Here is a 13,850-nt window from a genome sequence, read left to right as displayed (position 1 = left end):
CCAGATAGGCCTTATAATAGTCATGTAGATCAGTCTTTTGTAATGGATTGGCAATTTAGACCATTTGTCTAGTAAATGTTGTAATAGTCGGAATCGACGACCAGTTTCTTGTCTTTTTAGTCTTGTGTGAGGATTCCATGTCAGTCGTTTGTCGAGATGTAGTCTTAAGTAACGGATCTGTTCGACATGAGTAAGTGGGGTATTATTAAAGGATACTGTAGGACAAGAGGTCATGGGTTTACGATGAAAAATAAAAATCTCTTTTATTATCGATCTTTTAGAATATTGGATGTAATTAGGTCATAACCGGGAGCTTTGCGGGAAGTTGGATAACTTCTGAATGATGTTGGATATCTCTGAAGGATGAAATGCTTTAGGAGGAAGGGCCATTTGGAGTGAAATGTTTAATTCTTCTTCAATGTATTCGATGTGGGTTGGATTAAGAATGTCAGGGTGTGGGTCAAATGTTTTTGAACGGTGCTGACCGAATACTTGTGTTTTTTCGTCGTCCGATTTAGTCGATGTTTGTGATTCAGAAAGAAGAGAGTGATTAAAATTTTTGAAGTTAAGAAGCTTCTTAGTGGCCGTCCATAAAGATTTGTCAGTAGTCGTGAGGTTTTGAGTTAAGTTAGTTAAATTTTGTATTTTCAATTTTTTAAGTTCTGTTTTGAGTTTGTTTTTTAATGTAGTATAATATGTTTTATCTGTGGGGTATCTAGTTCTCTGTCACTTCGCTCTTGCTCTGCGTTTTTCCTTTAATAAGATGCGAATGTGCTGTGGCAAGTTAATACGTATGGTATTAATAATTTTACTGGTCGTCCGGTTGTCGTATATGCAAATTCTTATAGAGTCTGAGAAGTTTTTTATTGCTTCGTTATTGTCATGTTTAGTTTTAAGTGGAGTTTTTAAATCCAGTTTGTTTTCCAAATCATTACGAAATTTGTCCCAGTCAACTCGTCCTTTAATCAATGAGAGAGGAGAGGGCTTAGGAACGGAGCTCGAATGTAAGGAAAGGATAACTGGACTGTGGTCTGAAGAAAGGTCATGTATAGATTCGATAATGGTCCGGAAACAGGAAATTTGGGAGGTGATAAATATAACTAGGATATCTGGACGTTTCTTGAGAGATGTAGGCCAATAAGTAGGACTCATGGGCGTGAGGATAGAATAACTATTGGAGGTAGTAACTCTGGAAAAAATATTACCACGGGTATTGGATGTACGACATCCCCATCGTTGATGTTTGGCATTATAGTCTCCTCCAGCAATGAAGCGCGATCCGAAGGATCGGAATAAAGGGTCAAGGTGATTGTAGGAAAGGGAATTACCAGGGGGGCAGTATACAGCTGATGATGTTAAGCGGAAAGGACGAGTTGAAATTATTAAAGAGGTTGCTTGGATAGTGTCAGTTGGAGGGGAAGGAATGAGGGAATGGGGTAGGGATTTATGAATAAGGATGCAAGACCCGGCATGTGAAGTGTTATCTGGGTGGTCTGATCTGTAAGTAATGAAGTCACGGATGCAGAAATGTGACCGTTGAGTAAAGTGAGCTTCTGTCAACAGGGCAATATCTATGAGTTTGTTGTGGAGAAATATATCGAGTTCGTCACGGTGGTTATGTAGTCCATTAGCGTTCCACAAAAGGATAACTAGGGGCTTTGCGCTCATCGTGGGAGATTGAAAGTAAGTTCGGTCACGATTCTAGTGAGGAGGATGATTAACGGTTTTATGGTATTTTGGAGATCCAACAGGAAGGATGACAGGATTGAGGTTATATCGGTTGGATTGTAGTTGAGATGTGGATGAGGATGTGGCTCAGGGGCTGGGTAATTTGTATGAGTCGGAGCGCTGGGTGTTGGGTGAACCCGTCGTGAGGTATTGGGTACATGATCTATTTCAACCGGTAATTAGGGTGGGTTGTTTACTTGCAGATTAGGATGAGAAGGAGTTGGATGCTTCGGGGGTAATTTAACCTTTAAAGATAGATGATGGGAAGGAACAAGCGAATAAGGAGTTTGAGACTGAGAATGAGAGGTCTGGGGATAGGAATGGAAGTCCTGATGCGTCTGACGTCGAGATTGCTGGTTTCTTGTGATTTCAGAATATGGTTGTTGTCTTCTGTGTTCCCGACGATGATGATCTGAGACGGTTGAGACAGAAGGTTGTTGCTGGTTAAGTTGAGTTGCATTTTTCTGTAATTCTGGAATACTGGCTAAATTCCCAACTTCAGGAGGTACTTGTGTGCGATTCTTCTCATCAAGAGTTTTAATGCTCTATTGTGGGTCCGTTGCTTGTATAAGTTTTAATATACCTCGCACCCTCTGTAGTTCGCCGGATGGTCTTTTGTGCACAGTGCACATATGGCAGGTTCCTCCCGTGATTTCAGGCAGGTGTTTGATGCACTTGGATTGGTGATGGCAGTAACTCTTGTTATGTCCTAGGTTTTGGCAGTTAGTGCACTGCACTATTATAGATTTTTGCCTAGGCTGCTCAAAGCGTACCGTTAAGTATACAAGTCTTGTATACTTCGCTGAAATAGTTCGCTATTGTTCCGTGCAGGCTCTAGGTCTATGAAGAACAGTGGTAGTGGAAATTTTTCCGTGGGGTGCTATACGCAAGAGATATCTGGGGCGTTATGTCCTATTTCTTCTAAGCCACTTTTTATTTCGCTTGTGGAGGTAGTTGAATGAAGGCCTCTTAAGACCACTCTATATGCTTTTTTCTCAAGTAGTTGGTAGCAATGAAAGTTGTATTGCTTTGAACTAAAATAATTTATTAGAGTTTTATGATGCTCCTTCTTTGTAGTATTGATTTTTATATCTTTTACTCTGGAGAAACAACTGAAATTTGTCTGTCCGATTAACAATACAAATATAAGTCCGAATTAAGCCACTGATGAAATTGACAAGTATCTAAATCTTCCACTCGCAAAACTTTAGCTCCCAACTAAATTGACGTCCCCAAAAGAAATCCAGGACCTCAAGATAAAGCTCAATATAAAGAAATATCTTGGTCATAATTTGATCATCATTTGACCAGTCATAGCAATCAAAATGTTACTCAGGAAAGCTGACGTTTTCATCACATCAATTTTAATAGTTTCCTTCTAACTGGATATCTTCCTGATACGTGGAAGAAAGCTGAACTCATTGTATTCACAAGCCTGGTAAGAATTCTAAATAAATCAGCAGCTATAGACCTATCAGTTTATTACCCATTTTTGGGAAATTACTGGAATCAGTTATAAAAAAACATCTTAATTCTTTTTTTCAGAGCATCAAAATTATTCCTAATTTTTAATTCGGTTTTCAATAGCCATTCCACTTCTCGCCAACTGGCAAGACTATCGGAATTTTTAATTAACGGATTCCAAAAAAAAAGACACCCTGGTAGCGTTCTTGGATTTCCAACAAGCATTCGATAAGGTCTGGCATCGAGGTCTCCTATATAAGCTAAAGAAAGCAGGTACTCCAAAATACCTATACAATATTCTAAGCTCTTTCTCCAACCGTAGAACATTTTCTATCAGAAGTAATAACAAAAATTCTACCCTTAGACAAATCCATGCCGGTACTCCACAAGGATCAGTCCTTTTTTCACATTTTGTTCAACTTCTACCTTTACGACATCATCCAGTCCACACATACCTCCACAACTATGTTCGCTGACGATACAGCTGTGTTCTCTGAACATGATGACATAATAACCGCTAGAAACACTTTAAAAAGACATCTTAATGATCTAGAAGAATATTTCACTAAATGGATGATTAGCTTGAACATTGAAAAATGTAACTCAAAAAGTTTTTACTCTCCGACGCCCACCAAAACCACCGGATCTAATCCTCAAAGGTAAAAATGTGAAATGGAATCCTGCCAGTGAAACAGTAAGATACCTGGAAATTCACCTAGATCGCCGCCTTACCTGGAATCACCATATCAACATCAAACTAACTCAAACTTATGCAAGGTTAGTAGCAATGGTATATCCTATCCTAAACAGAAATTCAAAATTAAAACCATTAACAACTGTTCTTATATTTAAAACACTTCTCGGGCCACTGCTGATATACGGCAGCTGCCAGAGAATGTTTTTCTCCTTAATTGGAAAGATCGTACAGTCGCTTCATGTACGAGAATACGTAAACTGTTTGAGACCGACTCATTTAATGTCGTTATACTTTTGTCTATTGAGCGGTAAGAAAATTTTTTTTCAGTTGTAAGTTTTCATCGACAACAATTTTGTACGTTTCCCAGTCGATCACTACATTAATAAGGGATTTCCTCACCGTTTCATTGTTTATCTCAGTTGAGAAATTAATTAATACAGGGATATGGTCCGAATTTGAAGCTGTAATCACTTGAGAAGAGAGAGGGAAACTCAATTTTTTGTTAATACGACATTCAGAATGTCAGATTTACAACCTGGTAAATCGTAAGTTCATTTGAGGTATGTCTTTGGATATTGTGCCTTGAGCAAATATCAAGTAAAGTATTTCCACTAGAATTTTATTTGCGGACTCCCCAGCAAATGTTTTTAAAATTTATGTCACCTAAAACTAATGTATGGTTCCCTGGTGGTAATAGTTTTAAAATTTCGTCTTGAATTAGTTGTTTATTTGGAGGTTTATAAACTGCTGTGACGATGGTAGAAGGAGACAAGTTTAAACGAACAGAAACGACCTCTACATTAAATACGTTGGTAATGATATTTTCAATGAACTCAAAATTATTTTTGATTATTAAGACTACACCATCAGAAGGAGTCAAACAGTCTGTCATCACCTAAAATTTGGTAACCTGGGATCTTCAATTTGATGTTTTGGGATAAACATGTCTCAGTTATACAGGCTATATCGATGAAACTTGTTTCAAGGAAAATTTTGAATTAATTTCTTTGTGAAGATATACCATGAGCATTCAAGTTTACAATTTTCAATTTTCGTAATTCCGTGCCCATAGACGGAAAATGAATATTTGACCATTCGTAGAATAATATATGATTTGTATTAAAGCGCAGTTAGTTAGGAGAGAATTAGTAACTGTAGGTAAGCTGTTATTTATGTTATAGTCCATTAGTAAATAAAGGCGCGACTAACGTGGATATATGTGTCATCATTTGTGGTAAATACGATTTGATAGCTTCGATGATAATTTTAGTTATTGAAAACAATAAATGTTCATAATTTATTTCGTTATTTTGATTAACTGTAGACTTAGTTTTTGGTTTCGGTTGTTTTGATATTGATCGAATAACATTAGCATATAGGTTTTTTGAAGTGATTTTCCTGTTTGAATCAATCTCAGATTTACGAACATTTGGTTCTGAAGGTGAGTTTATTTTATTTTTAAGGATTTGATAATGTTATTAACGCCATATTTTATAATTAATTTGTAAATAGTATTTTAGTTAGTATTAGTTTTTAATTTAGTCACATTTATTTTATTTTAATTGGATTTAGTTATTTGAGAAGAGAAATATGTAATTATATTTGTGTTTTATAATTAAGAAGTAATAGAAACAGTTACTAAGAGTTGATAACCGTTGCTAATAGGTCGCCTAGCAACGGGCCGACCATCTTCGTTTTTAGATGAGTTCCAGCTAATTAGTGGCCAGGATTATTTTTAACCAGCCCTGTCTGAGTTCATTTGATGTTATTTATTCAACATTTTTGAGTGTTTTAGTCGATATTAAAGTCCGGAACCAGACCTTTTCAGCGTCTCTGGCCTTTAAGTGCAATATGCTTTGTTGTTAATTAATCGGCTCGCATAATTCATAAAAATAACTAGACCCTGTCTGCCCTCAACAAGTGCCAGTGTGGCCATCTTGGCTTTTGGGACATTTCGACTGTTTATGAGCCATTGCACCAACCTTGGACCATTGCAGCGGTGTATTTAGCTACAGAGCAGCGACCTACACACTTCGACAAGCAAAATATCTTCCTCTGACCTATCGGAGTGGATCAACCTTTCATCGACCAGTATTTATCTTATATTGTTTTTATGTAAATGTATCTCTTTTGTTTTCTTAATTTACTTATCTAATTTTATTTTTATCTAAAAGGATTTTTATTTTTACTTGTATTCATTATTTTATAACTCTTTTGTTTATTTTACGTTTAAGTTTTGTAAATGTTAGATTAACCTAATAAATGTTTATATCCGAACCAGCCAGTTGTTTTTGTTCTTTTAAAGCTTTCCAACATAAAGACATAGTCAATTTGAGGTGGTTTTAACAAATATTTACATCCCTAGTAATTAGCCGCATGTGATAGTTCACAATTTACACAATATGGCTTATCCATAAATTTTAACTGGCATTTTGAGAAATGGTGTTTACCCTTGCTCTTTGCACACCTCGGTTCCAAATGACAATAATTTTTTGTATGACCCTATCTATGGCAGTGTGTACACATAGGAATGTCAGTTTTCCATTGTTTAGGTTCTACTATAATTAGTGCAGAAAATAAATGTTTAAGAATAAAAATATGATTGGCCTTTTCGTTGTTTTTGAGAGATACTGAACAGAGTGGAGTTGGCTTTTTATCTTTATTATTATTCGGTATTTTTGTGGAATTAGGCTGAGCATTCGGGTTAGTATTGTTATTGCTGGTACTTGGTGTTGCTCTGCTTATCTGAGGAAAGGTCGATTTCTGATAACATGTTAAATGAACCCCCCACCCTAGCTTTTACAGGAGTAATTTCCTGGTAGTATTTACCCATTTTTTAAACGGGTGATTGGGACTGTGTTGAATCAATGCGTTCAATTTTTTTTTCTATTCTGATTCTTCTGATTGTTGGTCTACATTAGATTTATTAGCGGAAATATGTTTGAGTTCTAGGGTTAAACCGGGAGAATTGTTTAATTCATCGCCTGATTTCATAATATAAATAAAAATAACAAAAAGTATTAAACAAAACATGAAAATATGAAAAAAAATGTCTAATGGACCGCGCATTCACTACAATGGAACCGCACTCTATGAAGTCAGAGGCAACACTGCTATACAGGTTTGAAAGGGTAATTCTGAGGAGGATATTACGCCCCGTATGCGAGAATGTTAATTGGCGATGAAGGAAAAATGGTGAACTGTTTGGGCTCGGAAGCGGAAATAGTTACCGGCATTTATAACTATGTAACTATGAAAGATCATTTGGACAAAATAAATAAAGTAGAAAAAAAATGAAATCAAAGCTGTATAGAATAAAATTACAAAAAAACTAAGAAACCAAAAAGTAAGAAAATTGTAGAAAGTATAAATGAGTAAAGAAATCAGTAAGAATAAAGATGAGAAAATATTAATGGCCTGTAAGAGATAGGTGGATAGAGCGACAGCTGTTTACATCCTATGAGTAGAGTTATATCTTATGAGGTTTAAGTGCAATTGCAGCTTTTGTTCTCTTGCTCTGAAATCCACCGAGCCTCGGGAGAAATTCGAATCATGGAAATGTCATTCAAATAACACTAATTTTATACTGCACACAACTGCACGTTTTGTGCAAACAGCCACCATTTCGTATTGTTCCTTACTATGGTTGGCAGACTCGTCAATTTGGACTAGTAATTATACATACTTTTAACGAAAGTAATCAAAATTTGTGGGAGCGCGGTAGCCACAGGGTAAAGCGCGTGGTTACTATCTCCAAGGATCCGATTTCGAATCTGGCTGAGCAGAAAATCGTTTTCTGTTACACTGTAGTCGTGAGTCAACTCCTGTGGGTTTTGGAGACCTCCTGGGGTCCACCCATCCAGCCACTTAAATTGGGTACCCTTAATTGGGGAAAAATCTGACGGTCGAGCGTGATTATGACCAAATCACCCACCTCCTTGCACAACCGTTGGTCTAGTAACAGTACTTCTTTACAAACCCCTGACCCTTCATGGGTTGTAGCGTTTCAGATTTTTTTTTTTTTAATCAAAATTTGGGATGAAATAACTTTTTTCCCCCTCCTGGGCTCTTGTACTTTAAGTCCTTCATTTTTCCGTCTGACCACTTTCTTGTACTTTAAGCCCTTCATTTTTCCGTCTGACCACTTTCTTGTACATTAAGCCCTCCATTTTTCCGTCTGACCTAGTTGGGATTAGTGAGATTTTCATTTTTTTTTGTATCATATTACCTATATTTATATTATTTAAAAAAAAATCAATCGGTCTGATCAATATGAATAAATCTATACATTTTAATCAACATAGTTTAGTTTTTTATGCATATTTTCATAAACGTATAGAATATTTAGCGAGTTTAATTTGATTCTAACAAGGTCAGGTAAGCTTTGCATGAATTGATATTATAAATTAAACAATAATGATTATTAATGCAAGATTTTGGTGTTGTATGCACATTTTGAGTTTTTGCTGCACGATTTTTAACATTTTTGTTTTCTTAGTGCAGGTTTTTTTGGTTGTTACTGCACATAAATCCGGTTCTACTAATAAGGAATCATCACAAATATGAGTATATGGTAGTGATCTGTCTGGCCTGTCACTGTAGTAATCCCTATTTTGTTTTTTATATAAATAAAATACATTTTTTAAAAACAGTTTCCTCCAATTGATTAATATTGATACACAAATAAGCAATCATTAGTAGATATGATTCTTAACCACCTGATCCCCATAGTAATATTGATATTATAAATTTATTTACTTTAATAGGCCTAAATAAAAGTTATTTAGAATTAAATTAATCTTAAAATTTTCACTTTTGATTTGGAACCATGGCAATATAAAATGACGCAGGGTTAATCAATTTATTCTTCTACTTCTTTTTTATTTCAACTGAAGCTAAATAGATATGTTAAGAAATTGTTTACTTATTGTTATGTATCCTTTCAATTAAAAATTAATCTGATTATCTTTAACGAATATGGATTCTTTGATTGGATACTTCAGGACAATACCCCTTGGTTGAACCATTATATTTTTGGTATGTATTCATCTTAGTACCTGTTCACTTTATTCTAATATAACTGTTGTAGACCCATTAGAAATAAATAGCTTTAATTCCAGATTAAATCCTCACGGGTTTAACAGAACAAAGTAATTTAGAAATGCATTCGGCTTTATTCGCTCTCGGCAGTTTGTTCCCGGCAGCCCAATATTTTTTACAGATCCATTTCCTGCGGTTCTATACTATACAAAGTAACTTCACTTTAGTCCATACGGGACATTTTCGTCGTCCAACTCCCACCCTCTGGGGGCAAAGGTGAAACACTCCACTGCCCCCACCTTCCACTAGTGCACGATTCGGAGTACGGGTAGTTCTTTTCTTTCCCGAGAATAATAATGCTCTCAGTGAGCACGTAGATGCTTGTCTTCCTCCGTAGCATGTTCCTCAGGGGCTCAAGCGCGGTGCAAGTCATTACTACGTACCCAGCAGTTTCCAAAACGCTAAACGTGTGGCTTAGAGAGTCGAAATTCTTACCGAAGCTATGCAGTTAGGCCAGAAAGCTCCTAAAGCCCGTGAGAACTTACAAAATCCAATGTTTGGTGGACCACATTTTCCCCCTAGTTGGTACTAGGTGGTTGGAATGTATTTTCTCCTCTCAAGAAATTACAAATACGCGGTAAACTATTTATGATCTTAAAGAAATGAAGAAGAGACGGTTTTATCAACCGTTGGGAAATACATCACAACAGATTCTTAGCTAGCTGGAAAATTGGTTCTAGACTTGTTCCAACACGATTCAAAGTAGCCCCCGCCAGTTTAATAATATTTTTGATCTGTGTCAATACAAACCTAAAAGGTCTGTAAAACCACAGTATGCAAAAAAATGTTGAAGTTAATTTTTGTAACCATTAACGATTAGTCCGTATAGAATAAAATTTGTGAAAATGCTCTGTGAAGTTGAGACGATTAGTTTCAAAATCGGCCTCGACAATTTTTTTCACAAGCTCCTAATGTACAGCAACATTTAGCAAAGTTGTACTGACTAAAAGCCTCTCAGTCCAGTATAAAAAGGGTCTGACTCCTACCTTTATCTGTATAATAACTCCTTTTTAGAATGGATAGCTCATATATGATATTAAACATAACAGGTAACCTTAAAACACCAAAGGTAGTAAAAGGTAAGACACAACACGAATTACTTTTCTTTTTCACAGTAATGCACTTACTAATTCATTTTTTATTTCTGTTTTAGAGGGTTCGGAAAAAAAAAAAAAACTTTATCTGTGTCAGATCCGGCACAGAGATTGGGGCAGAAAAAAATTAAAACAGATTAAGCCGGCTTTGTAACTAGTTGTCCCAATTATAAATCAAAAATTAAAAATTTATTGAACGAATTCCCTTGAATCTGTTGAAAATTAAAACTTATACGTCAGTTTCGATTTAACCAAAAAATTTACCAATAAACAATAAATTTACTAGTATGCTGTGATAACTGAAATCAGCCAAGTCAAGGGCGCGCGTTTTATAACTCCATATTTTAAAAGTGTTATGGACTTAACACCAGTTTCATGTTAATAACCAGTTCATATTCTATCGGTAAAAACTAAAGGTATTAACAATCGTTTTATGTACAGAATTGAGCACGTGAGAATCCAAGTAGAATTGGTAACGAGGTTTTTCTACCAACCAGAGTTTGAACTAAATTAACATTTCAGTATAAAAAAAAAAAAAGTCAAATTATCAATAATTAACTAATGATTATCAATAACTTCATAATTTCGTCATTACTGAAATGTAAGTTTGGTCCAAGCACAGGAAGATGGATAAAAGAAAAACTCGCTATTCCAATTTTGTTGCTTCTACGCTTCTCACTTACTTCATTATGTGAAAAATGGAAATATGGGAAATTAGAAGGGAATAGAGGGATCATGTTAACTTTCAGTTTGGCAACACTGCTACCAGATCTTGAGGGGAAAATCAATTCCTGCGAGCAGTTTGATTTGAATGTGGACTGCCTTTATGATGTATCTTAGTCATTAATGTAAAGTTTAATTATTTAATTTTACTAATGAAACTTTAATGAAGTCTTTATTAATTTTTTGTTGATTTTAATAAAGTGATAAGTATTATATATATAGCCATCCCAAAAAGAAAATTGCAAGGATGGGTGACTTATCGAAGATTGATATTAATAAGCCTAGGTGGGACCAGAGTACTTACATAGGAAGAGCAAAGTATTATTTTACTATCACAAACCCTTTAAATTTGTTCACAACCAGTAAGACTCTGGAAAATGCCAGAACTATCGTTGAAAAACACAGGTATATATTAAACATTTTCTTTATTATAATTGATTTAATACTGATCTGTTCCATTTTATTAATTTCGCTTTGAAAATTTTTTAACAATTAAAAATTTTTTTTTAAATTTTTTAATTTAACTTTTTAGTTGGTTATATGTAGCAATATATATGCATATTCAAATGATGAGCATTATTTAGGTCTGGAAATAGTATATGACCTAAGATCAACCTTTCTGATACTCAAGAGTCTTATCAAAATTTTTATTCCATTTTTTTACTTATCCAAAACTAAAAGCCTATTTTTTTTTTTTTCTTGAATTCTCAATGTTATATTACTGTGTTATTAATGAGGAACATTGAACCACCAGAAATTCTTAGTGATTGTAGTAACTGTATAATTTAGAGTTATGGCCTTCCAGATAAACGCAAGTACCGTCATTTTTAATTTCTTTCTTTTTTCTTTATGTTATCCTTCTAATTTAGAATAATTTAATGTTTCAATCACTATTAATATATATATGTATGTAGTGTGTGTGTGTGTGTGTGTGTTTATTCAATAGAGTCGTTTGAAATAATTCAAAGATTGAGAAAAAGATACTTTTTTTTAAATTTATTGTATACTCTAAATATATGTGAAAATTTCATAATGGTATTGAACTATATAATGTCTCTTATTTTTACTATGCCTTACTTTTCTGAAATCTTATTGTTATTTAGAAATTTTATAATCTTGCTTAGGATTTATTTTTTTTCTGATAAGAATAAATCTTACTAAGATTTGATATAAACCTTGATGACTCTATCTTCACTGAAAGCCCTATTTAATTTAATGTCCATGATTCTAAAAGTAATTTAATTATTAACAATTAAGTAAGAATATTCATTTAACAATAAGTCTCAATTCTAAATATAGCTTGTGAAATATATATATATTTTTTAAATTAAACTAAAATATGAAAAAATATAATAGTCAGCAATGAACATTAATCGATGCTCAGAACTATGTTATTTTGCTGAACACATTTCAATTTAAGTTTGTTGTTATTAAAAATAGTAGAAAAAACAAATATATGATTGAGGGTATAGTCAGCAATGGAATATACTATATGGCATTAGAATAATTTGGCCTAAGCCGTAGATACTCATGGGGATGATTTGACCACATAAAACAAGTCAATTAGTTTGCTTTCCATAGAAAATCAATCCAATGAAGGGCAGGAACATAGACATATTAAAATGTTTTATTATGCTATATTTTTCATTGCTAATCACGCCTGCACCTGAATTAATCATTTATGCTCTCTGGTATCATTTAAAGATTTTCTGACCCTGATGTTTGCTGTCTTGCTTTTTTCATTTCTCAGGTAGGGGACGTTCATAATCATTATCAACTCATTTAATGACTGATTTATGCTAGTTCTTTTTAAAAATGTTTTATTTATTTCTAAGGTTTAAAATTAATTTTTTCAGTGTGTTTTATAAATTATAGTAGTTTCTGTAGTTTAGAATGACATTAAAACAGGTAGAAGCTAGTTTTTTTCCCAATGAATCACGTTCACTTCAATAAAAACTAAATTTAATTTACCAATTTGAAAACCGTTGATCGATGAATGATTTTATTCTGTACCTGTGTTGGTCTCTTCTTTTAGATGAGGCTTTCTACCTTTTGTTCTCATTTCACATTTCTTTCATCTTTATCAACTAATTTCCTAAAGAACGACTGTTCTATACATTTGTTCCAGACTAAAATTTCATAAGATTAGGACGAGTTCTGTCAACTTGGTTTGGAGAAAAATGTTTACGTGGTTGACAACTAAAATACATTTGAAATAGTCATCGCATTAAATAATTCAGAACTCATCTTTTGTTTTTAAATCAGGAACTGTCAGTTAGAGTTTGTTTTCAGTTAGATCAAATGTTTAATGAATACTTTCATTTTTGTTTTCAAAATAATTTTAAACCACTGCTTAGAGTTTAAATTTATAAATACCAACATTTAATTATGTAAGTTCCAAAATTTGCTAAATACTGTTTTATAGAAGTAGATATTTAAACTGTGGCATTCAGTAAATATTGTCTATTATATTTTGGTATTAATCTTGACACCCATATAAATTACCTTCTTCTTTTTTGATGTTCAAGATTCCAAAGAGTTTTGGAGGAAAGCTTTATTTACTTGTCAGGTTGCATTAAGCCAGAATATCCAAACTGTTTCAAATGTAAAGGAAAAAGATCAGTTTTATTTCAAAATTCTAAATGACAAAGACTCGTTTATAACGAAGGACTTGTAAAATCTCATTGAATTAGTTTTGCCTCTTTTTTTTTTTTTTTATCTAACAATTTTGGTACTAGATGAAAGAATGAACTGTCTTGAAGAAACAACATTTAATGTAGCTGAAAAAATCATATAAATGATAAAAATCCTTTTATCTCATGATAATCTAGTACTAAAACTGTTAATTAAATAAGTAAAAGAAATAAAAATGGACCCAAATGGTTTTGGAATGGGATGCCTTGTTTATTTTATTTAAACAAATGAATGTATTCATTAAAAGTTGTAAGTAGAATTTCTTTTTGGTTGTTACAAATTGGTTTTAAGTTATATTAAAACATATATATCCATTAAAATGTATATATATATATATATAGATACAACAC

General features: G+C 33.6%; 1 protein-coding gene across 3 annotated transcripts in view; it reads left to right on the top strand.

Moving 5' to 3' along the window:
* The first annotated feature begins 8,691 nt into the window (after positions 1–8,691).
* The window catches only part of Sfxn1-3 (Sideroflexin-1-3), a 21,882-nt gene continuing 16,723 nt past the window's right edge, over positions 8,692–13,850 (top strand). Inside the window, exons 1-2 of one of the 3 annotated variants that reach the window (XM_014416965.2) lie at positions 8,692–8,926; positions 11,029–11,211. In XM_014416965.2, the coding sequence (XP_014272451.1) occupies positions 11,054–11,211 (158 nt within the window). In that variant the 5' untranslated portion in view covers positions 8,692–8,926; positions 11,029–11,053. Of the gene's footprint in view, positions 8,927–10,848; positions 11,212–13,850 lie in introns of those variants that run through there. The other 2 variants (XM_014416966.3, XM_067045328.1) reach the window with 2 other exon arrangements.

The sequence above is a fragment of the Halyomorpha halys genome, unplaced genomic scaffold (assembly GCF_000696795.3).
Source record: "Halyomorpha halys isolate HHAL.00 unplaced genomic scaffold, Hhal_1.1 Scaffold144.1, whole genome shotgun sequence".
NCBI lineage: Eukaryota > Metazoa > Arthropoda > Insecta > Hemiptera > Pentatomidae > Halyomorpha > Halyomorpha halys.
The sequence above is the reverse complement of the archived record's forward strand: the minus strand, read 5'-3'. Positions and strand labels throughout refer to the sequence as shown.